The sequence below is a fragment of the Lasiodiplodia theobromae genome (genome assembly GCF_012971845.1).
Source record: "Lasiodiplodia theobromae strain AM2As chromosome Unknown scaffold_16, whole genome shotgun sequence".
Classification (NCBI taxonomy): Eukaryota; Fungi; Ascomycota; class Dothideomycetes; order Botryosphaeriales; family Botryosphaeriaceae; genus Lasiodiplodia; species Lasiodiplodia theobromae.
Window position 1 is genome coordinate 424,160 of NW_023336366.1, and position 24,874 is coordinate 449,033.

At 56.9% G+C, this 24,874-nt stretch overlaps 2 protein-coding genes across 2 annotated transcripts; one reads left to right on the top strand and one right to left on the bottom strand.

Moving 5' to 3' along the window:
* Positions 1–5,233: 5,233 nt before the first annotated feature.
* LTHEOB_5788 (1-phosphatidylinositol-bisphosphate phosphodiesterase) lies at positions 5,234–8,698 on the bottom strand (the record flags this gene model as incomplete). The annotated part of the gene is made up of 2 exons (XM_035514971.1): positions 5,234–7,368; positions 7,420–8,698. The coding sequence occupies 2 exons, from the start codon at positions 8,696–8,698 to the stop codon at positions 5,234–5,236; spliced, it is 3,414 nt and encodes a 1,137-aa protein (XP_035373480.1).
* Positions 8,699–17,609: 8,911 nt separating this feature from the next.
* LTHEOB_5789 (Phosphatidyl synthase) lies at positions 17,610–18,945 on the top strand (the record flags this gene model as incomplete). Its single annotated transcript, XM_035514972.1, has 2 exons — positions 17,610–17,965; positions 18,018–18,945. The coding sequence occupies 2 exons, from the start codon at positions 17,610–17,612 to the stop codon at positions 18,943–18,945; spliced, it is 1,284 nt and encodes a 427-aa protein (XP_035373481.1).
* Between the last annotated feature and the right edge of the window lie 5,929 nt (positions 18,946–24,874).

Here is a 24,874-nt window from a genome sequence, read left to right on the forward strand (position 1 = left end):
GTTGTACCACCCCCGTCAGCGACTTGCACACATGGCACGCACATGCATTAGGGCGCCTCTACGCATCCCCTAGGCGAGATCGAGCAGTTGGGAAGCAGTAATGAGGCTGCGCGCGGCAGAGACGCGGCTAACCATCATTGCTGAACGCATTTTATTCTCCCCTCCGTGACGAATGCATTCACATGCTCCCCGCTCTCTGCCAAGTCGTGCGCTACCCGATCAACGGCCAGCACGTCTCTTTTCCTCGTGATGCCACCAGCGGTTGCTCCCGACCACCCGCGTGGCGCGCCAGACCACCACATGGACTTTCTGACCCCGCAATCACCAGTAAAATCCGATTCCTTAACCGCGAGAACCGCGCCGTCTGCTTTGCCGGACTTTACTCCTTCTTATCCGCTCGTCTAAGCGGCTATTCCGTATTATATCGGCGGGTGTTGCGCCTGCGTGTCGGCACTTAGGGTAGATCAATTGTGGGCAGATCTCGGAGACACCTCCAGCCTCACTGAATCGAGCACCGCCATTGGACCTGGCATGATAAATCGAACACAATGCACGTACATTCATCATCACACCGACAGATGTCGTTGCCATTCCATCATGTTCCTCAGACCATGTTTCATTCTAAAGAAAGGCCGAGATAGCTCAGGTCAGCCTTGTCTTTTCCTGGTCATGTGCATGGACCTCCACACCCTATCGGATTATCGAGGACGAGATGGAGATAGACAGCCCGGGCAGGCAGACAGACGTTCAGCTAGGGAAAAAGGCGCAGCTAATCCCGAAGGAAAATTCCGAAGCGCAAGCCACGTCTAACATCAGCTTTATGCTCATCGTCGATTCTGGAGAGCGACTGCTACAGACACCAAACACGCTGCCTGCATGCGCATGCATGCATGACGGTTGAGCCGTGTGCCCTCGTGCTTCATCCCACACCACGATTTGCACCTTCTCATCAGGTCACTCACGCCGTTTGTCATCAGTTGTGACGCAACACGAGACAGAGTGAGCAAAGAAGATGCTGTCCGACTTGTCATGATGATAATGATGAGCAGTCGCAGCCCCCAATAGCAGTAAAAGACGCAGAGAGTCAGGAGTGCCTATCTCACCCTTCTATCTCGTCGCACTGTCAATCTACGCAAGAGCACACCACTCAGCCGATGATTCTTGCCATGGCCCACCAAACCTCCACCCCCCCCCCCGTTGTGCTCTGGCCTTCTCGCCTCATACTCCTGATTCCAGAAGCGACGACTAAGGGAAAGAAGGAAAAAGCAACGAGAGACATGCATCACGCCCCCAAGTCCCCAAACCCCTCGTCCGTGCCTGTCTACCTGCATGACGCACAAACCTCATAGCACGCACCGCGGCGCACACCCTTATCCCCCTACTTTTCCCGCTCTTTTCAAAATGCCCTCGATCCACTCGGGAAATGCCCTTTTCTCGCACAGATCTCACAGCGGAATCAGCCGTTCGGTGCCACAGCGTCCGCCCCCGGTCCGCCGCTTTTGCCTTTGTCCTACCGTTCATGCACATGTACGTATGTACATCCAACGGGCATGCATGCAATATGCATTGCGCACTGTAGATTTCCCTTTTCCCGACTGCCCTCATATCCATTTCAGCTCAGTGCCGCGTCTGCCCTTACGATCGCTCGCATGCCCTCCGAACGCTTGTATGCCCCTCACACACGCACACAGACATCCGTCCGCCATCAATGCTCCCTCCCCACAGCAAAAAGCGCTCGTTCTGTTCCACTGCCCTTCCCTTCCCCTGCTAGTCCATCCTCGCCCCTCTCCTCCGGCTGAGCTAGGAGAAAATAGCGAGAAGACAGCGCGAAAAGGGAAACAGAAGGGCCCAAGAGAAGGACAGAGAGAGAGGGAGGGACGGAGGGGCCGGCGGGGCCATCGCGCTCGGGGAGAGAGGGCCGATGGTTGGTTTTGACCATCATCACCACACCAGACCCTCTTCCTCTGTCTCCCCCGCAAAACTGCGGGCCTGATACTTGCGTTCCCATTTCCCGCTACACACCGCTCCCTTTCTCTCCCCTTCCCCTCCCCCTCCCCATCACCACGCCTGACCACCCTCTGGCTACCACGCACACATGACGTAGAGGGTGGGGAGAGAGGCTGGCTGAGGCCTATGTACAGAGAACTCAGATCAGAAAAGGCGAAATCAGGATCAGCATTTTCTACCTCGGAGGGTGTGGCTTGCATACACGAAAGCGAGAGACGGCACGCATGCGTGGCGAAGCGCAAGGAGTGGAATCAGGAACAGGAGCGAAAAAAAAGTATGCAAAAATAGCCACGGCGAAGCGGTCTGCCTCCTGAGGTTACTTTGTTGCCTTCTCGCAAGGTTTTGCTATTGTAAGAACGAAGAGGAATCAGCCGATGGTACGGTTGCTAGTGTAGCTAGCAGTCACGGAGGATCAATATTGAATTCGATACACTTATCGGGCGGATCCAACCCGAATGCCCCACGGCCCCTTCTCGGGCCATGAGAGTGAGATAGGAAGTGGGACGGATACTGCTGTGCTGCTACGACCAGAGAATCAGAGCTCTTGGCCCCACACACAGAAGACAAGCCAAGCAAAGTATGTAGCCTGACACTCGGAATGAACACAAGAGGTAGCAGCAACGGTCAGGCGGCCGGGTGTGCAGCAGCCGGCTTTCCTTGTTCGTCTCCAACAGAAAAAGATGCATCATGGCGGTGAGCAAGATTGATGTGCTGTAGGCTAAGTGGGTTGCAGTAGTCTGTACTCCTCACTCTTTCCGCAGTCATGTGGTCGCGATACATATCGGATTTGACTTACGTAAGTAGTTGGAGTCGACCCCCGGACATTTATGTATAGTCTTTAAGCCTACGCCTATTGTCTGCATTTATGCTCCATATGCCTGTAGAACGGGCTTTTGAATGCTTGGAGTCCCGCTGCGAAGAGTAGAGGCCCTTTGAGGAATGGTGTGGCAGTAGTCATCACCTGTGGGCGGCTTGAGGGAGAAGGGGAAGAGCGGTGGACCATGGCTGAAGCTTGCGTGCCTGCTGAGGCTTCGTGCTGCGAAGAGAAGACAGAGCCCCTCCTCTGAAGGTAGGTGCGTTCGCGCAGACAGTTAGTACAAAGTGGGATGGAAATAGGCGAGCGCAGTGGGTCTGCTCTCTTCACGGCAGATGTGACTGCCTTACCCGTCCGCCAAGATAACAGACGAAAGGGCAATGAAGAGATGGGCTGAGGGCAACGAGCGGGAGCAGCAAGGAGGCGAGGAAGAGAAAAGGGTAAAGGGCAAGGACTCATGATTCAGAGCAAGGGCCAAGCGAGAAAGAGAGGAAAAACGATACGAGCAAGATACGATAGGGCGACGCCTGTTAACTTCTGCATTCGTGTGTGCGTCTCGTGTGTGGGGTTCGTTGGTGGATACCGGCAACAGCGAAAACCAAGACGGAACAATCGGTAAGGTGAAAACGAGCATGCACAGCAGAATGGAAGGCAGCCAAGGTTTTTTTTTTTTTTTTTGGCGCACTGCGTTCAACGAACACCTTCCCTTCCGTCATCTTGCTTGCGCCCACACGCCACACCGTGCCCAGTTTTCCCACCAAGGGATTCCTTCTCGTTCAACATCCCGTTTTTCTGCATGGCATCCAGGCAGCAGCGTTTTGCCTTTCTGATTTTCTGCAGGAATTTCCACCGCTCATCTTTAGCGAAGTTGAGACAAAAAAAAAAAAAGAGGGCTTGCACAGCCCCTCCGTCGGCGGGCCCCGTTTCTGCTGACAAGAGGCGATGACGCTTCGGCAGTAGGCGGTGGGCGGATGAAAGAGAGCGTTGCAAATCCGCAAACTACCGACGGCCGGTTGCGGACCAAAGGGACGTGGGACCCTCCTCACAGCACGGTTCAACAAAGAGAACAGAAAAAATCAGTGACCGAAACGCACGGGTACCGAGCACGCAAGTTGAGAGTCATACTGTGTTAGGTACTCACAAGCACGAGTGACAAAGCGCACGTGAAGATGATGAAGATGATGAAGAGGTCGTTGTGTTTGTCTCATCAGGCCGGCCACCGCTACAACCCGTCGTGTTTATCATTTCAACTCAGCTGCCTATCCTTTCTCCAACCAAACAGAACCCCTGAAGTAGTACCCCTTGGTTGTGGGAAATCCACAACCCCCTTGCACTCTTTTTGCGTTGCGCAGCCAACCCGTCATTGCAAACTTGCCTCTAGCTTTCCTTTCCTTTCCGTACTTTTCCACCCGACCAATCTGTCCATGTGCTATAGCGAAAGCCGCTACTCCTCCATGCGTAATCAAGCGTACGCTGCAAAGAATACAGAAGCACTAAGGGGTATACTGGCTAACCTGCGAGACAAAAAACGTCGGAAAAAAACAAGACTTTGCTCCACCCAATGCAAAACAAGTACACGCGTATGACGACAATACCGAGATGCTCCCAAGGCTATGCAGGCGCCTGGCCTTCTCCTGGGATGGTAAATCAAGACATGAAGAAAAGTCGCGACAACCGGATAAGAGATAAGACAACCGAGAAGATGCAGTGACAAAGGAAATGTTGAGCTCGTGAGCCCTAACTTGAAAATGGAGAAAGTTCGTCAGAAGAATCGAAATATAGCGAGAGTTCTTTTTTCGGGCATGGCCGCGCAGTTGGAAAAGCGAATGATGATGCAGGGTGGCCATTGTCCAGGCCCCCAAAGTTCAAATGAAAACACACATCAGCCCAGTCTATAGCGCAAACACGATGACGCAGAACTCAAGGCGGATTGAGTCGAGCGCCGATCTCCTTCTCCAAAGTACGCCGATGAGAGAACCCATAAAACAGTGGAAGACAGGACAATTGTGGGGTGAAGAGGGTATAATCGAAAGTTAAAAAAAAGGTAGTACAAGCGAGCGGGGATCTTCTCCTCTTGCTCTCGCGATAACGAAGCCGAAATTTGCAACAGCGACAGGGATCCAATAACCGAGTAGGTTGAGGTCGAACCGTGCTGTCGTCGATGATGATGGAAAGGATAAAGATGGTACCCCGTAGTAACCCCTTTCCCATGCTTTGCAGGCCCTCCCGGTGTCATTACGGGAGAGTTTGTTGAGGAAGACAATGATCGCTTATGCAGCCGTTGAACGCCATGAATATTCGATGATGCAAAAAGTGCGAATGGGACATCATTGTTGTTGACTTTTTTACTGTTTCGTGGTCGTGGGTCGTTGATAGGTGGTAGTACAGGGTGATGGTGTTATGACGCTGAGATTACTTCAGCGAATCCATGGTTGAGCTGCGGCTGATCGTGCTGATCGTGTCGCGCTCGTTGTCGCGCTCGCGGAATTCTTTGTCTTTGCGTTTATTGGACGGCGTGCGAGAGAAAACGCGTTGGAACAAATCCCTTTTGCTGGTCCGTGTGGCCTCCAGTGGAGGGCTCGACGGTTCCGATTGGCACGCGTTTGCAGCGGCAGTGGCGAAATGGTGCTGCATCTGCATGTTCTGCTCGATGTCCACGTTTTCAGCCTTCTCGATGTTGCAGAAAAGAGTTGAAAACATGAACTGGTCGCCGTTGGCGTTGTACAAAGGAAGATGCCGGTAGCCCTGCTGCAAGCTGCTGAGCTTGGCGGTGAAAGTAGCGAGAGGCACGTTGCTCGAGCTGACAGTCTTGTTATCGGCCGAGTTCCAAACGGTCCAACGCACGAATACAAGGTCCGGGAAGCGTGTTTCAAGACTCATGGACAGCAGGGCATTAAAATTCGGGTCGTAGCCGTTGCCCTCGATGATAGGTGTGCGCTTGCGAAGTGGGACGCCAATACCGGAGACGCCATTCCGCGCTGACGCGTCCATTCCACCTTCGCCTATTGCGGCCCCCCGAGACTTGTCGTTGGCGCTGTACATCTCGAACTCAACATACGGGTTGATCGAGGCGTCCGACTTCATGCCGCTGGGACGTGGCAGCTGTTGCGCAGAGATGATATGGACCGAGAACTTGACGAGCTTCTTCTGCTGCTTGGCGCGTTTGTAGTCGCCGTTGACAAGCTCACGTTTCCTTGGCTCACGGAGCTCTTGTGGCTTGAGGACATATCCAGTTCTGTCGTGGCCGGCGGCAAACATGGCATCGTTGATTTGCTGACCCAGGTCGTACGTCTGCCAGTTCAATGCCGCCATCTGCACTCCTCGACGCCAAAACTTGATCGGGTCAAAGTTGGACGAATTGATCCGATAGCCTGACGGGTAGACGCGCATAAGGTGGTGCAGGTTGTGTTCCTCGAGCAGCAACTTAGACGCAGATTCCTTGTTGCAAAGGTTGTCGAAGGTGCGCTCGGCAAACGAGTAGATGTGGTTGTACGTCCTAGCTTCCGCGGATCTGAAGTCGGAATACTTGATACCCCGTGTGTACACGCCGAGGTCGCCGAGAACCTTGACAATCTTGCTGGTCTTCTTCTTCCTCTTCTTGTCCGCAAAGGTCGCAGGCGGACTGTCACTGTCCTCTGCCGAGCTATGCAGGCTAGCTCCCGCTGACGTTACAGAAGTACGCGGCGTTTGCCAAAAGGGGGTAGCGCGTTCCGGGGGGCTAATGGAGGGAGGACTAGAGAGCAGAGGAGAGTCGGGAATAGGACTGTTGTCGATGCTGATGGGCTTAGAGAATGGAGAGCTGAAGCTGCGCGTTCTGCTGCGTGAGCTCGGCGCATCGCTCGTGCCGGCCTTATCGTCAGCGTCTTCCGAGGCTTTGACTTTGATCAAGATCTTGTGCTTGAGCTCCTCCGGCGACGGAAGAATTTGCGAATCGTCAAGAGGCTCCAGAAGAAGCTGGTCGCCAAATGTTTTCTTCATGATCTCGGTCATAGCGGCTTGCTGATCGGGGTTGCAGTGAACTTCCAAAGAGATGATGAGCGGGTACGGTGAAGATACGAAGGCGTACTTTTGGATAACCGAGATGCAATCGGAGAACAGAACATGGGTGGTCAGGGTCCGACCATGGACAACGATCGGGCGACCATCGCTGCCATCCCAGCAATCGATCTCTATGCACCGGCATCCTTTCTGCAGCGCGACAATGTAGGCTTCAGTGCTGGAATGGCCTGCAACCTGGCGTCCAAGGAGGTAGGTGTTGTGCGAACTCGAGATAAAGTACTCGTTGAGTGGCTGATCGAGCCTTGGCTCCGATCTCGGCGCGGCAAGGACGTGGTTTGCTGAGGACGTCATGAATGCCTGGAATGCCTGAAAATTCATGCTTCCTATGCATGCATCGCCGCTGAGCGAGGATGCGGAGCTGTTCCTCGGCTTTCCGGAGAACTTCTTGAAAACGTTCTGCCAATAGTCCTGATCGGCAGCCACGTCAACACCCTGCTTCTCCTGCAGGAATCGTTCGAACTCGGCCCAGTACAACTCAGCATGGTCGCCTTTGACTGAGTCGTAAATCGGTTTCAGGTCACGCCTCTCTTTCAGCTTACGGACGAAAGTCAAGAACTGGCCGTAACGCAAGTAGCCCGACTGTTCGCCAGCCTTGTTGAACTGGGCACGCAGCGCATCTTCCGTGCTGTTGATCTGGAGGCTTCGGCAGAGCTTGACCGTACTAGGAAAGTCGAGTTTCTGGTCTTCCTCGGGAATTTCGTGCCCTCTGGCGTGATCAAAGGTCCGCTTCCACAACGCTTTTGCTGTCTTCTCGCCGGTACCCGCCAGACCGGCCATCATCTCTATGCGGCTACGAGAGACTTCTTCGAGGGTACCAGTCCAGAGCTGGAAAAGGAAGTTATTAGGTGCGATGAGGTGCATGGTCTTGATGGACCTCCCCTTGGACATTGAAGGGTCCGAGTAGATGATGGTGAACCACCGCTCTTCGTGATCGGCGGAAACCTGAAATTCCTCACGGTAGTTCCTGGCCTCCTTGCCAATTCGGATTTCGCGGACGTCATCGATGTAAAACGACTTGGAGGGTCGGGATGGGTCCCACGTAACCTTCGCGGAGCCAAGGTCCAGACGAAATCTCATGCTCTGGATTTTCTTCTTGGTGACCTTGGTGAGCCAGGTGCCCTGCTCGAGGACGGGAGAGCGGGTAGGCGCGCCTTCCGTCATTGTGCCCCCAGCTGACCGACCGGCGGTGATACCAAGGCCGTTGACCATGTTCTCCTGGGAAGCCATTGCCTCGCCCGAATCCTCAATCGCCTCCTCGTCCGGGCCCTCCAGATCGTAGTCCGACACATCCCACGCAGCGTCTCGCGGATCCGAGGCGGTCCGGCTGTCGCTCCTCCTACGCATGATAACGGGACCGGCGCTGTGGTCGCGGCGCGCGCTTGCGCCGGAGCCGCGCTGGCGAGTGAGGCGGCTGTGGGCGCCGCGGGATATACGTCGGATCAGGTTGGGAGATTTGGTGAGGGCCATGGCGTCGGTCATGGCGTTGGAGCCCGGGGAGGAGGTCGGCCCCGGGGCGGAGGTGGACATGAAGGACTCGGGCAGGGAGAAGGACGCGGGGAAGGAGGTCGTTATGCGGGTAGGGTGCATGCTTTCGGGAGTGGTCTGGAGAGAGACGGCCGAGTCCAGCAGCGAGGGCGCGGAGGTCGGGCTGTTGCGCGAGTAGTTGGCGGCGCCGGAGGTGGGCTGGATGGCGAGCGGCATGGTGGCATGGTGGGAATTGAAGCGGTAGACGGAGCTTTTGGGGGTGGGCATACGGGGGCGAGGCGCTCCATTGTGGTCTGGAGAGTCGTGCGCCGAGTATGCCGCGGAGGAGGTCATGGTTCGAGCGGGAAGCGGTGGCCCTACTATCGTCGAGGACGGGACGGCATATTAGGAGTGGGCAAGAATGAGAGATGGTCGTGCGACCGAGCCAGCCGGAGTCGTTGTGGGCGCTTGGGGCTGTCGTGTTTACCGCATATTGAGCATCGCGCATCAAGCGCAGGACAGGCAATGATGCGGCAGGTCAGCTGAAGAGCGATGGGGTCGAATGGCGCGGAGTGCGGTCTTGCTCCAGAAGAGGGCTTGCAGCGCAGTGAGGCTGGGCCTGCAGCTTATCCTAACAGGTAAGCATGCTTCTCCACGCGCGCTCGCGGGCACCGAAAGTGCGGCGGGGGCCGGGGCGGTGGTACGTACTGAGGGCGAGGCTGCGTGCTGACGCAGGCTGCGGAATGCGGTCGTGGGAGTTGCGAGGAGGCTTGGAAAAGGAGGGCGCTGTGCGGGCTTGTGGTGCGGCGGATGCTCGCAAATCTGACGATGGCAACTAGTTCGTTATTAAAGAGGACGGGCCCGAGGCGCAACGGCGACGGGCCACGATGGCCATCCCTGCCCTGGCGTTGGGCGCAGGCTCGCAAGGCATGCCTCTCCGCAGCCGACGGTGCGTCGCAGGCCCGGGTGGCCAGCGCGCGCGCGCGGCATGGGTGCGAAAAAAACGGCCCACGCCCAGGGCAGGATTCGTTTCAAACGCCAGATTATTTGCGCCAGACGTCATGGTCTGCGCGCCCGTTCCACTTCATTTCACGCCCGCCCGCCCGCGGCGCGCCCCCTGGGCCCCGGCCGCGCTGCGCTGCCCTGGGGCGCCTCGCCGCCGACGCAAATCATCGTGCGCTGGCACGGCAGACAGGTCATTACGCTGCTGTCCCGCGCGCCGACGCATCCGGGGCCAGGAATCCGCTTCAGCCCTGCTGCGGAGCTGCGACAAGAATAGCGAGCGAGCTAGCGCTTATCGAGCCTGCCCTCCTCGTCAGGCACAGCGGCAACGTGGCGCGCCCTAAGCAGCCTTCGCAACTGTGCGGACCAGCTCTGTGGTTAAGCTATCCAAGCTGTGGTTAAACTCGTCGCTGATCCGAGCCGGGGTGCGCTGCCCTGCCCGCTCCAACCCAACAGCCAGTGCTCCTTCGACATGAGCCGCTGCGCGCCCGTACGGGTGCGGCCATGCCGACTGCCGGCCTCCGTCGCGCTCGTGTGTCGTATCCGGCGCAGCCGTGCGCCTTGGCTTTGCGCAACGCCTCGCAATCTGCATGCGACTCGCAGCGAAGCGTCCGCACCGGAGGATCGCCGCCAGCAGCTCGAGCTCGCCTTCGACTGCTTCGAGAAGACCGCGACCCCTGAGCCGCGAGGCCAAGCAGGGCGCGTTCCCCACAATCCCAAAAGCCGCCCTGCGCGCACTGGCCCGCTGGAGATTCGTCGCTCGTTTCGCAGCCTCCCCATCAGCTGACTCTCAATAATCTCCATCAAGCGATTGAACAGAGGCCTGCGAGCGGTGTGCGCGCTGCGCTGTTACCGTCTCGTGATGCCATGCCCCCCGGCCGTCCAATCGCCCTTGAATGCGACGCCGTCACCAGAGTCAACCGGGGCCATCACCACCACGCGCGCGCGAGAGCTCCTTGATCCGCCGCCGCGGGCCGCGCGCGCTAGGCCAAGCGGCCGCCCGACACCAGCACCACCCGCCCCGAAAGGGGTTCCGTCAATTCGATCAATTCGAAGCAGCGCATCGGACCACCGCGCATTCCAGCTAGCTCACCAACTGCTAGCTTGCGTGTGTCTTGGCCGCGTTTGCGCGCGGCACGCCTCGTCATCCCTGGGGAGGGGCTCGCAAGGAAACCTGGGAGGGCAGTCGCACGAGCTCCGGACAAGGGCACGGCGCATCTTAATGACTTGCAGCAGAGGGCCTGTCTCATGCCGGACTGGGGGGTGTGTGGCACGCAGCTCCGCCAACGGCGACGGGGTGCGGCAAGGCAAGGAAAAAAAGAAAGGAAAATGGAAAGTTTCCTAGCCTGTCGGCCGCGCGGGCACAGCACGCGCACGATTCTTCACACACAGTCATGAAAAATCTTCGTCATTGACTTGCAGGGGCTGATGTGCAGTTTGATCTTCGCGGCGCCTTGCACAAAAAAGCAATTGCAGCCTCGGGCGCCCTGCACCGCTCATCGCCAACATCTCATCATCATCATTATCATCATCTCGCGATTTTCCAGCGGGCCGGTTCAAATCTTGCTGCGGCTGGCTGGCGGGCGGGAGGACGGGCATCAGAAACGGCACGGGCATCCTGCGAGGCGCCAGCCCTGCTCCAATTTCCCCTCAGTCGGGGGCCGGCAACAGCATCGTCGCACCGCACGGATGTCAGGCGATTGCCTGCGTCTGCGTCGCACGAACAGGCCTTCTCAAGAGCCTCACGCCCGCGATTGATGGCAGAAAAGTGGACAGCGGCCTGCAGGAACGTCCGGCCGCTGCGGCGCGCGCAGCCAGCACCGGCAGCACGAGGGCACGCCCGCGTTAAGGTTCTCTCCTACTCCACCTCCTCTCTCTCCTCAGCACTAGGCCGCGAACGTCCCCTTGCGCATAATGGTTAGACGCACACTGCTGCACACGTTCGACTCACGTCCGCAGTGATTGGCAAGAGGCTGGCCGACACCGCCCGCAGAAAAGAGGCTATCGAGAAATGCTCCGCATGACCACCTTCTCTGCCTTGGAGATAAGCTTGAACAATGACAACATGACAGCCCCTCCGGAGCTGACAAGCGCTAGTAACGGCGCACGCAATACTTGCAACTTGCGGTGCGCAATCAGCATGCGCCTGGTCCAGGAGCCTATTGGATTAGGACGGCAGGCCGGCAGGCCGGCAGCTAGCGGCTGAGCAACACACGGCAGCGTCGCACCGATGGCACGCGAACGAAGCAAAATAGTATCGTAGATGCCTGTTCTCCCAGTCGTCGGGCGGCACGAGAGCTGTCGGCCTTGTTACCTGGGACTGCTAGTGCCGTCACTTCAGCTCGCAGGCCTGTCACGCGAATGAATGCCGTAGGGCAAACGTAATGGGAGCATCCTGATACAAGGTCGGCCCACTTGCACCTGCAACAAGGTTTGCGGGAGCTGGGGCGCTTTGCCGCATGCTAGTATTGTTCATAGATCTATCGTGCATCCACGTCCGAATGGGCGCTTCGACGACAGCCCTCCCTGCTGTAGGTAATATTAAGCGAACGGGCCTTGTACATGGATTGGAAACAATGTGTGCGCAAGGAGACACGCAGAAAAAAGATCGCCTGTCCGTCAGGCAGAAAACATACCACGCAGGAATGCATGCCGAACCTCATCCAGAAAGTGCAACAAGGTCCGCCCGCGTCCGGCGTTGCATGCCGTCGCATCTCAAGACATACGTACAGCAATGATGAGTCGTCCCGGCGTGCACGGTTGGAACCGCAGAGAAAGACTTTTTCAGCTCCAATTCCCCCCCTCAGCCGTGTGAGCCGTCAAAGGTTCCAAAATCGCGGTCCTGTTTCGCCATGGCCCTGTCGCTCTTCCTCCGTACGCTCAACCAGGTCTGGAGCGCATCCCGTGCTCCCACGGCTCGGAATCCCGTAGATTAACGGCGAAAACCTTGTTGTCCACTGCCCCCGTCAACGTTGCCTCGAATTCGATATCTTGCTGGCAGTGCCCGTCGGCCAAGTGTGCAACGTGCCCTTGAGCGCATTGCTGCCCTCCACCGCAGCTCCGCCAGCCGCGAAGCCAGCGGCTGCCATTGATTCCACGAAGGCCCCCCGGTTTCGTGAAAATTATTGCTCTCGTCGGTCTAGACCAGCCAGCTCACCAGGTGACTCACCTGCCGTGGCCGCCACCGTGTTTGCGTCGTCTGACGCTTGGTTCGCCTGAGCATCAGCGTCATGAATGGGGGCAGGCAAACACCTACTCTCCGTCGATGAGGATACGGTGGTTGTGTTCCCGGCCTCAACAAATTCCATCGGGTTGGATGCCTGCTCTTCACCGCTGGGCACTACTCCTCCCGCACTTGCAGCTGCCGTGTCATTGTCCCCGGTGCGGAAACCCACAGAATGCAGGTGCGCGCATGCAGGCGAAATAGCCCTCGTTCCTGCTGCAGCGGAATTGCTGGACGCCTCGACAAAAAGAGAGGAAGTGATGCTCCTTCCGGGCATCATTGCCGATCTCACGACTGGTTCAGGCGACTCGCGCTCCTCCTCAGCGCTGTCGATAGCTGTCCTGTCGCCTTCACCGAAAACAAACCTCTTCCACACTACCTCCTCGTCTTGTGTTTCTACAGCATCGCCGATCCAGCCTTGCGTGGGCGCAGCTGGAAGCTTCTCAGCCTGAGCGGTGATTTGACGGCGAGACCCAAACGGAGATCCTAGGCGGCGGATATCGGGAACGCTGTCCGATGCTTGCGAATGCAGGGCGTCGCTGCATGAAGGCCTGAAGGTGTTTGCAGCCTTGCGCTCAGACGAGAATGCGGAGTTGGATGATCTGTTGGTGGGCTGACTCCTCTTCACCCATCGACTCCGTGCATTCGCACATCTTCCTGTGGCGATGCTGATCGGTAGCTCTGCCGAGAGGCACGGGCTCACAGCACGATCTGCGGAAGCTGTCGATGGTGCGCCGCCCTCTCCAATGACACGACAGGGCGTCTGCCGCTCGGAACCGGTCCGTCGCGCGCCAGGGCATTGGTCGGTGCTATCCAATGCGCGATCTCTGACTTCCAGCCGTCGAATATCATGGAACCCTTCTTCCAGCAAGCTTGGACGACTTCTTAGTTCCAACGAGCCCCGCGACTGCGATCGATTCGGTGCCCGTGCAAAATGGTAATGAAACTCTTGAGCGCTTGGCTCATTCCGGGAAGACTTGAGAAGAAGCCGGGACGGCTTCGGCGGGGAGCTCTGCAGCTCTGGCTGCCCCACGGTCTGGACACGCGTCTCAGGCCGATCCAGACTGTCGCTTTTTCCACCCGATTCCAATTTTTCTAGCAATGTTGGGCGCTGCATCATCTCTTCTTCGTGCGTATCCGAGGCTCGAATTCTCCCTTGTTGATCGTTGCCAGAGTATGCATCATAGTCATAACCGGATGCAAGGAGGGAAGCCTCCTTTGACGCAGGGGCTGCAGGGGCTGGACATGAACATTCATCAAGTTCCTGCAACAGCCTTTCGACATCTACAACAGGCTCGGCCTGGGCGTAGGTTCGAACTTCCTCTGATCCCCTTTCCGTGTCAGACAAATTTTCCTTAAGGGCATGAGACCCTGCAATTGGAAGATGCTGCGCAGGGATTGGCTGCAGCTCTTCTACTGCGTCTTCCAGATCGAATAGCATTGGATCCGATGGGGTGAGATGAGCTTCGACCTCATGCGGGTCATTACACCGTGCAGGCGGCTGAGTCGCAAGCGCGGCTGGGCCTATTTTGACGACAATATTATCCTCACCGTGGTTCACCAGAGCTCCACTCATCCATGGACCACCAAAATTTTCCCGCATTCCGTTCTGAATAGGCGCTTGTCTCGCTCCGTCTTTGTCAACCCTGCGAACCCCGCTGCTGCACGTTCTTTGTCTCTTCCCGATGCCATCTCTTTCTTTTGTGGACGGAAAATGCATTTTTAATGGCCGAGAGGGCAAAAGACCAGCCCAATCGTGACGGGCCAAAAGCCTATTACGCTCGCGCTCAACCAAATCGTCCTTCAGAGCACCATGCAGCACGCGCTTCTTCTTCCTTTGACCTTTTTGTCCATCATATGCCCTCCGAGTTAGCAGTTCACTGTCCTTTCGAGCCTTTGTGGGCGGCGCTAAGACTCGTGGTGTCGAATTTGAACCTCCTTCATGCAACGCCAACGACGGGCGCTCGGGAGTTGTCGGGGGATCATGGACGGTCCATGGCGAAATGTGGCTGTGTATTGGCGATGGTCGCGCGGCTTGTTGCGGCTTCGTCGAGGGGAGCCGTTGCACTAGCTGAGCCGGTGTCTCATGTTGATCGAAAGCTGCCTTGCGCTTGATCGACGAACGTCTCTCAAACGCTCCGCCCTCTGTTTCACCTGGTGGAAGATATTGGGGTCTAAATGGGGGCGAACCATTTCCATGGGCGTTGCGAGAATGGGTGCGGACTTGAGCGAAATGTTGTTTCTGGCGATGCGTTAGAGTATTGCTGTTCGAGTGTCGTTGCAGCCGGCCGCCGGTCCAGTTCATTGCGGGGGTTGAAGGCGAGCGAGGGCTACCGGATCCGGAAGCTTGATCGGCGGAGATCAGAAGACGCACGCGAGTGGAGCGTGGAGGCAGACGCGTCTTGAGATGTTGGGCCGCCGCCCGTCCCCGTGACCTCATGCTCTTTCCTGATTTGGCTGCCTGCCAACGCTTCCCCGCCTCCCCGCTATTGCCCTCCTTTTTTCTTTCAGTTGTCGCTGACGGTTTTGCAACTTGCTTCTACACTCTTTCTTCCATTTTCCTACGACTTTCCTCGGCCAAGCCTGGGCGACGCGAGCAGCGCCTGCACCGCATCTGTCACATCCCATCCGACCGCCAATCCAAGCCACTGCTTGCCTGATTCCGAAACTATGAGGTCAGCTGCGCGTGCGTTCGCTGATCGCTGCGATTCGTTCCACGGTTCTGCCTCCTTCAACCTTCAATCTCTTCCACCGCGCATGAGACATATCGGTGACGGGTTCGGTCCAACGGAAAGCACACCTGTACGCACATGAGAGATATAGTTTTTGGCACAACGGCTGAAGGCGATCGGAGGGAACACTGCCGCTTGTACGGGGACCAAGAGTAGCCGGCGTGCGACAACCCAAGCTCGACAGCTGGAGCGAAGTGGTCTCCTGAGTGGCAGGCTCACATCTGCAGCTACTCCGCTTTTCTCCGCAGAACCATGACCTGCAGTCAGCTACATCACTCTGACCAACACCCTCAGACGGGATGTTGAATCACCACCCACCACAGGTATCAGAAATAAGACGGGTGCAAAGGTGTTGAAAGCATGACGTTGAGGAAGTAGTCTGTGAAGAGATGAGCAAGCCTACAGCGTCAACTGCACGCAATTACGAGGCCTCCCACCGCCGGCGACAGTCAGCAAGGTTCAACACCAGCGGCCTACCATTTCGATCGATCCCATCTCGATCCCGTAGCGTCACACTCACGTCTTGCGGACCAATCTAGCGGAGCGTCACGGCCCATTATAACTGCACCAGCACCCAACGCGTGTTCACGGTGGTGGGGACGGAGCTCCACTGTGACTCGGGCCGGGGTCTCTTATGGGGCCGACACCGCGTCGACAGGCTGATGAGCAAGGAACATTTCGATCCTGTGGTCTGGTTCGCATCGACAGACGCACACCCGACATGAGGCCTAACGCAACTTCACTTTTGAGCGCAACGCCGCCTGGTGTCCGGTGCATATAGTCGCGCTTGCCGATAAGTGCTGGGCTAAGGCAACCTGGGGTTGAAAACCGGCGCTTGCCCGCGAGCGCACTGCACGATGATGTCAACGCGGCTGGCGAGGGGTCTGGCGGGGCGGCTGGAATGCTCGAAACAACTGCGACAACACGCACAACGTGGTGTGAAGGCTGACTACAGATGGCACAGGCCGCCCCCATCCAGCCCAGCGCTGCTGAATGACATGTGAAATCGAGGCAGCAAACCTGAGTTCCTGGCCACCTAACGACGCGGGAGGCTGCCAAGACGGCGAATCAGCGGCGCGCAAGGATAAATGCACCCCAGGCGACGGCGTCAACTTTGGGAGGGCCGTGCAGGCAGACAGGAACATTGTGCGTGGTGTTGGAGGCTCACAGCCACCCAGCCGTCGTCTCCAGGAGCCGACCGGATCGGCAGAGGGGCAGCGCGGCGGAGGCTAACGCGCGCACTTCTGGAGGGCGTGGCGGAGCCCCTCGGCCCCCATAAAAAATTAAAACGGCGGACGAGAACGTCCCGGACACGGCTGGGCGACGGATTCTCGAGGAGCATCAGATCGACCACGCCGTCGCCGCATCGCGCGGAAGACACAGCGGCCGCCCCTCCGCGTGGCAGCAGACAGCAGGCGGATGCCTCTCGAGTCCCTGCATAGCCCTTGATCTTTCGGTTCAAAGGGCTCAGCGAGGGTGCGGCGGAGAATACCCCGGGTCAATCAGCGCACCGCATGCGGTGAGTTAGGCGAGCTTGCCCGACGTCATAGTGGGGCCCACAACACCAGAAGAGGCGACGGCGGCAAAGCCAGGGCTCTGATACCGCGTTCCCACCGGTCTGGAGCCCGCGTTGTTCTCGTCATCGGCCGCTTGAGCTGCGTGTTGACGCCGCGCATGCAACGCTGGACGGACGGCCTGCCTTTCGTCTGTGTCAGCGCTGTGCCGACTGCAGCTTCCCCGTCCCAGAAACACCTCATCGCAGGGGCCCCGGTCCCGCGAAGCTCCAAAGCCCGGCGCCGCTCAAAGCCGCGGCGAGACAGGAGTGAGACCGCTTGCTGCGTCACGGCCGCCACGGTCCAAGGGCTCAGGGTCCATGAGATCATGAGCGGTGCGCGCCGCCGTGATGAATCGAGGCCTGCTGCCGATAAGCCCTGCGTTGCTAGCGCCAGATTCAGGTTTGGATTAATCACGCAGCTGGAGGCGTCAAGCCATGCGTCAGGGTTGCTCCTTTAATGGCCCTAGCGGGCGGTGCATTGGCACCATAAAATCCCACTTCCTCCAGGTCGGCATCATCTATTCCAGTCTTTGGCTATCCCATCCTTACTCCACTCGATCCACTTTTCTCTCCGCACTCCAGACACGTGCCCGGACTCCTTCCACCACGTCGTCTATATAAACGGCTGTTCCCGTTGTTGAATAGCTCGTTCCCTTCCAACTTAACTCCCTCGACGGGAAAGCACAAATTTCGAGTACCAGCCGCTTGCTGAGCTTTTCCACTTGGTCTCCCTTTTTTCACCACTCCATCATCATGTCCGCACAAACTCTCCAACCTCCGAGACCGCGTATCACGCGCCGCATCAGTCATGAGGATGCCACAAGGCAGGATCTCCACGATAGGCAAGGGCCTACCGTGGTTGTGCCTCCCGCCCATCTCATGGCCTCGTCTTCGTCTCACGAGGTTGCCGCTGCCATGGACCATGCTAGGCAAGGGATTGACCGCTCTTCTACCTCGACTCCCGAGACTCCTCCCGAGACCGTCGTCACCGACAAGTTCGCCTATGCTTTCGATATCGATGGTGTCCTCATCCGCGGCGGCCAGGTCATTCCGGAGGCCGTTGAGGCCATGAAGATGCTGAATGGCGAGAACGAGTACGGCATCAAAGTGTAAGTGGTTAGCTCCCGCACATGACTCGTTTCAGTGACTGACTCGGTTCAGGCCGTACATTTTCGTCACCAACGGTGGTGGCAAGACCGAGGAAGAGCGCTGCATCCAGCTCAGCCAGCAGCTCGAGATTGAGGTTTCGCCTGGCCAGTTCATTTGCGGCCACACTCCGATGAGGGAAATGGCGTCCAAGTACGGAACCGTTCTCGTCGTCGGTGGTGAGGGTGAGAAGTGCCGCATTGTGGCCGAGGGCTACGGTTTCAAGGATGTCGTCACCCCCGGCGACATCATCAAGACTAAGGAAGACACTACCCCATTCAGGAAGTTGACCGAGGACGAGTGGAACAACTCGCGCGTCCGTGATTTCGACAACATGAACATCGAGGCCATCTTCGTCTTCGCTGACAGCCGTGACTGGGCTTCGGACCAGCAGATCATCCTCGATCTGCTCATGTCCAAGAACGGACGTCTTGGCACCCGCTCGGAGACTTTCGAGGAGGGCCCGCCCGTCTACTTCTCGCACAACGACGTTGTCTGGAGCACCTCGCACGATCTCACCCGCATCGGGATGGGTGCTCTCCGCGTGTCTCTCGAGGCCATGTTCAAGGCCGTTACCGGCAAGGAGATCAACACGCACGCCTTCGGCAAGCCGCAGGTCGGCACCTTCCAGTTCGCCACTCGCCTCCTCCAACAGTGGCGCAAGGACACGCACGGCATCGACTCGCCTCCGGACACTGTCTACTTTGTTGGAGACACTCCTGAGTCTGACGTGCGCGGCACCAACGAGTTCAACAAGCACGCCGAGAACACTTGGTACTCGATCCTTGTCCGCACTGGTGTGTACCAGGACGGCACCACCCCTCGTTACACGCCCAAGGCCATCACCGACGACGTTCTCGAGGCCGTCAAGCACGGCATGGAGCGCGAGTACAAGCGCATGCTGAAGGCTGCCATGGAGCAGGCTGGCCCTGCCAACGAGTAATTCCCTCACGACAACATGGTTATCGGATGAAGTGCATATCCATCGACCCATGAGGCGTTTGATGGGTTCGGCGTTGGTTCTAATTTCTCTTTTTTCTTTTACGGTGTTATGGATTTACGAAAGATATCCCGACCACAGCGTCCCCGGCCATAGGACGCAGTACGCGGCAAAGCCCACCATAGCTTGCACCAACGAGCAGCTACCCTCGAGTCCGCGTAGACAAGGAGCATCAGTTTTTTTCATTCACAGTCCCCCTTTACCCAGTCAGACCGGCTACAGTCATTGAGACAACACAACCAAAAAACCATAGATAGAATGGTTTCGGCAGAATCATCCAGGTAAAACAGCAGATAAAAAAACCACGTAGATCGGAATGAATTGGGAATTTGCTTTTCGGACAATGACTGCGGTACTATTGCTGTGAATGCGGGGTTTTAGAGAATGATGCAAGGCCCCCGAGCAGAAGCTGTAGCTAACTAGATTCGCACGCGGAGCCCGCCGCCTTCCAAGACGGCTCTTCGCAAGCAGCAATGGTGCTGCGCCCCGATAGTGGATACCGCAGTGGTGATTGCGACGCCGCGGTACCACTCGCCGGTGCGGACATGCCGTTCCTGGCGGTGGAGGAGGTGTTGTCTCCACTCGTTCACGCAGGCATAGGGTGTCAGCAGTCAGCAGCGGCGCGGGCTTGGCTGATGAACCCCCGGCCTTGCTGCATGACTCGCCCGGGGACGGCACACGCGAACCGGTCCTTTCCGAAGCGACTCAGCTTGGCATATCTCACATTGCGCGCGGCAAACCCATCCATCACATACCTATTGCGAGCATCCATGCAGGTAGCCGGGCCGCTCGGCCACCGCCTTTGCGCGCTTACATCGAGCAGAGAAAACGCCGCACATCCAATATGCGCTACATCACAACCATTCAGTTCTCTATTCACACGCGAGAATCAGCAAACGCGTACCCAGTCCACGCAACGCTAGACCCCGACGGTCGACTGCCGCATGCAGAATCCTAGATCGGATGCCTTACCGACCCTCTTCCCCCACGTATACACGCCCTGCTCGAGTCATCAGTGCAGCCGGTGTTTCAACCGACAGCCCTCAGGATGGAGGTCCATCATCCGATTGAGCCCTCTCCAGGGCTCTACCTTATCGATAGATCGAAGATGATTGACACGCCACCATCTGCGACGTGCGCTCCCCAGGATGCACCCTGGACTGCCCACCACCTCAGCGAAACGGTGTGAAACAATGGGCGACCGCCCCCTCCCAAGAATAATGAACCGAGGAAGGCGTCACCCGCCAACCAGAGCATCGCGTCAGGGAGCTTGTCGTTTGCGTCTTTCGATCTGTTGCGCGCACATGCGACTCAGCGCGGCGAGCTGAGGTTCATCTTTTCCTAATCTCGCAATCTTAAAGTTGCAATTGCCCATTGGACGACAAGGGCCGCCGCCGGCATCGCCGAGCGTACGCCCTTTGTCGTACGATTTTCACTCTTGCCGTTGCTCAGTTTCGCCGCTGGGCATGAATTGCATCTGCCAAGCGAGTTCGCCGCTGACTACGCAGTGATTTTCGCCGCTACGGCAGGAGCGAACGGGGGCAAATGCCGAAGAGCCTCTCCCCTCCCCCAAGCTTTCTTTCTTGTTTCGCCCTTGCCACTGCAGCTGTTTCACAAAGCCTTGATACTACTGGAGGGTGGGTGCTTTGCGTCGTGATTCGTCTACTCTCGGACCCTTATTGCTGATGGTCAATTATTAATGTGATGGCAAGGGTACCTCATCACCGCCACATGGCCGTACTATGCAGCATGCGGCGCCACAGACGACACTTTGCATGCGAGCCCGCATCCACCACAGCGATATATTGCCTTGCGCGTTTTTTCGCCTTTTTTTCTTATCCGCGCCACTACCAAAATATGCGGCACCCCCATGGGGCCACAGCCGCATGTCTGACCTGAAAGTGATATGCTAGAAAAAGTCATGGCCACCAGCCAAGACACCTGCTTCTCGTACTTTACGGCGACTCTGATGTGCTTTTAGTCATTGCACTCATCGATCGCGCCGGATCCCGCGTCCCGGTCGATGAGCAACACCGGTTTTCCTACGGACCCGTCTCCTAGATCTCTACTAAGTGGTTTTGCCACGGAGCTAGGATGGCGGGATCGATCTGAAGATCAACTGGCGGACGAGAATGGGCATCAATCACCATTATTTCACCGTCGGCGAAAAGGGTGCTGAATCGATTTGCCAAATCGATCTCACTTTCGCCGGCCCACAGCGGCAACGAACATTTCGCCGTATTATTCTGCCACTTGCGGTTGATGGCCGGTCGTTCCTGGCGGCAACACCTCGTACTCGGGCACGTGCGAAAGGAACAGGAACAGGTAGCCCGCCGCCTCCATCCGTTCTTCATCCGGCCTACTCTCGCATCATCGTCGGCTACACCTCAGCCAGCCGATGAGCCTCGCCTCGGCCTTGGCATGCTTGCTGCAGTCGCTCCCCTTTCCTCTTCGGGAACGTGCGGCATCGTTCGCATCTCCTCTTTGCCTTTTGCTTACGGCAGGCTGTCCCGACATCCCGAGAGCGTGCGGCGTCAGATTGCTTTTGTGTCGCCTTGCAATTATTGCTGCCGATAACGTATGATAATGATGTAGGATCGATGATTGATGGTCAGCCCTGCTTCTCTCAGCCCCCGACCGACTCGCAGAGGAGGGAACTTCCGGTGCGTGCCGTCTGCGCGCGGAGCCTTACGGCAGTTGGTCGCCTTGGAAGCTGAAGGGCAATGGCGATATGAGAAGAAGCCATAGCGCAAGGCTGAGGGAACACAAGGGCACGCACGCACACAATCCACCAGCCGGTCCTACCACTTTCACGCCGTCTCTCATGAAAAAGGCATCAAAACCTTAGAACGGGCAAAGAAGGAGACACATCAGGCAGCAGGGGGAGGAGAAGGAATCTAAAACGACCGGCCTTTGGCCCATAGAACACCGCGGGGCTCCTGCGCGGCGCAGCACAAGAATCTCACTTCATGAAACGAAACACGCCTGCGAAACCGCAACAACAACGACAACACGACCGGGCTTATTATGCTTACATACCGTGCCACAGCCACGCCACTGCCACCTGAAGGCGTTTCTCACCTTCATTGCCCGTCGCCTTGCCCTGATCCTTATCTTCCTCCTTGCCCCATCTTATCTCATCAGGCCAGCCTTACCGTAATTTCAATTTATTTATAATTTTAAGATTGTGGAACCCTTGGTCATTGGCATGGGCGTTTCCCATGACCGCCCGACCAGCGTCGGTGATGGGATTCCTGTTTTTTCCCACGAAGACACAGACATCTCACCACTACTCTCACACGGACGAAAATAAGTACACGAGAACCCACACTATCGCTACGCCCGGACCGGACCGGGCCCATTTCCACGGCCGTATTTCGTCGCACTAACCGCGTACTGGGCTTGCATCTCGTCTGGCTGCGTCCCGCTCCCTGCTCGGTCTTCCCGGGGCGCATTCGGGCTAACTCGCACTTACCAGCGGTTCCAATTTACATGGCGCAGGCTTAAGACGCCCGCCGCGCACGCGTGCGCCGAACACGTACGTGCGTCGAGTCGAAGATCACGAGGGAGCGAAGAAAAAACCCGCACACGGACCTTCTCTTCTTCATGTAGATTGCAAAACACCAGGGACTTGTTGGCTTTCGTTTGGTGACGAGGCCCCTCGGAAGGCTGGGCTTAACTTCAATCGAGATGGAAGGCCTGCGAACATGTGGCCCCGGCGGGGGGGCCAGGCAATTCTACAACTCAAAGGCGTGCAGTCCAACATGTCGCGGGAAGTGTACCGGGTGAGTTTGATACAACTACGATGAAGGGGCCAACGGGAGGAAGGTTCAGACTGTAGCGAGTTGCGTTTTGCAGTAAAAGGAGCGTGAGAGGGAGGGGCCACTCCAGTAAGGCACCGAAACGGAGCGCGTCCTACGTAAGGCCGGAATATCGGTGTGTAGCAGACGTCTAATGATTTAGTTGCCCAGCCTTGTCTCTCCTAAGCTTCGGCTTATTCTATGGGATTACTGTCTTGTTGTGGTAGCCTTATCCCGAGGCTGTTTCAATCAGTGGTTCATGTCAGTGCAAATGAGAAGACTACTGAGGGGTTTGGCTGTCACCCCATGGCACTGATAGGCCTCGTCTCTGAAACGGGCATCGGATGATGGTCGTCAATCTTTCTGCGGATCCGTAATTCAGCCATGGTTTCTCATTGCTTTTTCGTGTGGCTGTATCTGCACGGCTATGAGCTACCAGAGTTCGAAGTGTAGTCAGCAGTGGACATGACAGCTGGGCAACGGCGGCGGCGGCGGTGGCGGCATCATGCATGCATCATGCGCTTGGCTACTGCTTATCCGGGATAAGGTGCGGTATACGAGCATACAAGCTGCAGCACCGGCTTTCAACTACATCCCATACTGCAGCAACTCTAAAGCATCGAGATCTTGAACATGGCATGTTTCTGTACTTTTGATTTTTGATTTTTTCTTTCCTCTCGTTCGATTTCTCGCTTCATCCACTGCGGTTCCTGCCGCCTTCAAGCATGCATGATGCAGAGTGTGCATCGTGCATCCTGCATGCGCGCAAAACATCCTCAAGTCTGCGACAAACTCCCCCCGGCCGAGCTAATTGCAGTAGCGTGCTGTCGTCATCGATCCTTGCTATCTCTCAGCGGGACTTTTATCGGGGGGCAGTGAAGACTTCATTTCCACCAACATCCACGTTCGCCACTTATCTTTAGGGATATACGTTGTCGTCCGGGGGACGATTTCCAACGTGGCTGAAGCAGGACATGCTATTGGGCGTATCCTCGCCATGGCGTGATGTAGATGAAGAAGTAAGTGTCTCCAACGCGGACGCCTTCTGCTTCACCATTTAGCGCCTTTACGCCCCCAGACGGGCCGAGATTGAACGGGACTACAGCAAGGGAAGGATGACGACGAACCACGGCTTGCGTTCGCGACCGCCATTGTGCCTCCCGGCCGCGGGGACGGAGATACATCCGGGCGTATAGAGACCTAACGCATGTACATCAGGCGGACGGGTGATAGTTCTACAGCGATCGGGCAACTCGCAAAGAATCACTGATGAGAGGGGAAAAAGAAGATTGTTGTGGCTTGAGCTAGAGATACAATGAGAAGTGCTGGGTTGCGTGGCTCGGGGCCTCCCTCCCGCTCTCCCTGAAGCAAGCCAAACAGCTAGCCTACCCGGGCGCCGAACAGCGGTTCCAGAACGGCCTCTCCGGAAGTCGCTAATTCTTTCTTGCAGTCCCCTCTCCACTGAATTTTGTTTTGCTTGTTTTGTTTCACGGTAAGCTCGGGCATGCACGACATTGTGGAGCCTTTTTGGTCAAACGTAGAACGTAGCAACCAAGTGGAGACGATGGAAAATAGGTTCTTCTCAAGGGATACCCAATGTTCTAGGGCGGCCCATTGCAGGATAGCCCTATTCTGTATAGTCCGGCAGAGTGACGATATCAAAGAAGGCGTGATAAGCAATGTACTTGGATCTCCTAGTCCCGTTTAGAGTTTCCCCTCTGTTTCTTATACTCGACGCCGTCTCGACTTAAACAAACCTTCTTTCCCGCAGCTCCAATGTGTTCGTCTCTCCCCTGTGAGCACTTCCCGTGCCCCTCACTACTGTTCAAGGTTGTCCGAAGGATTTTTTAGCTACGGTCCGCGTCCCGACGTTTCAAAACGGCAAAGAAAAAGGACGATCTGTTTACTCGGAGAGTTTATCCTGAAAATATTTTCATACGGACCGAAGCAGGTAGGTTGGAACAGGAATCTAGTCATGGAGAAGGCGAGAGAAGATGTAAAAGAAGGATAATCGTGGTGTTCTGCACCAGACGATCGTCATGGCTGGGAAAAGGGCACCGAAAGTTTTCCCT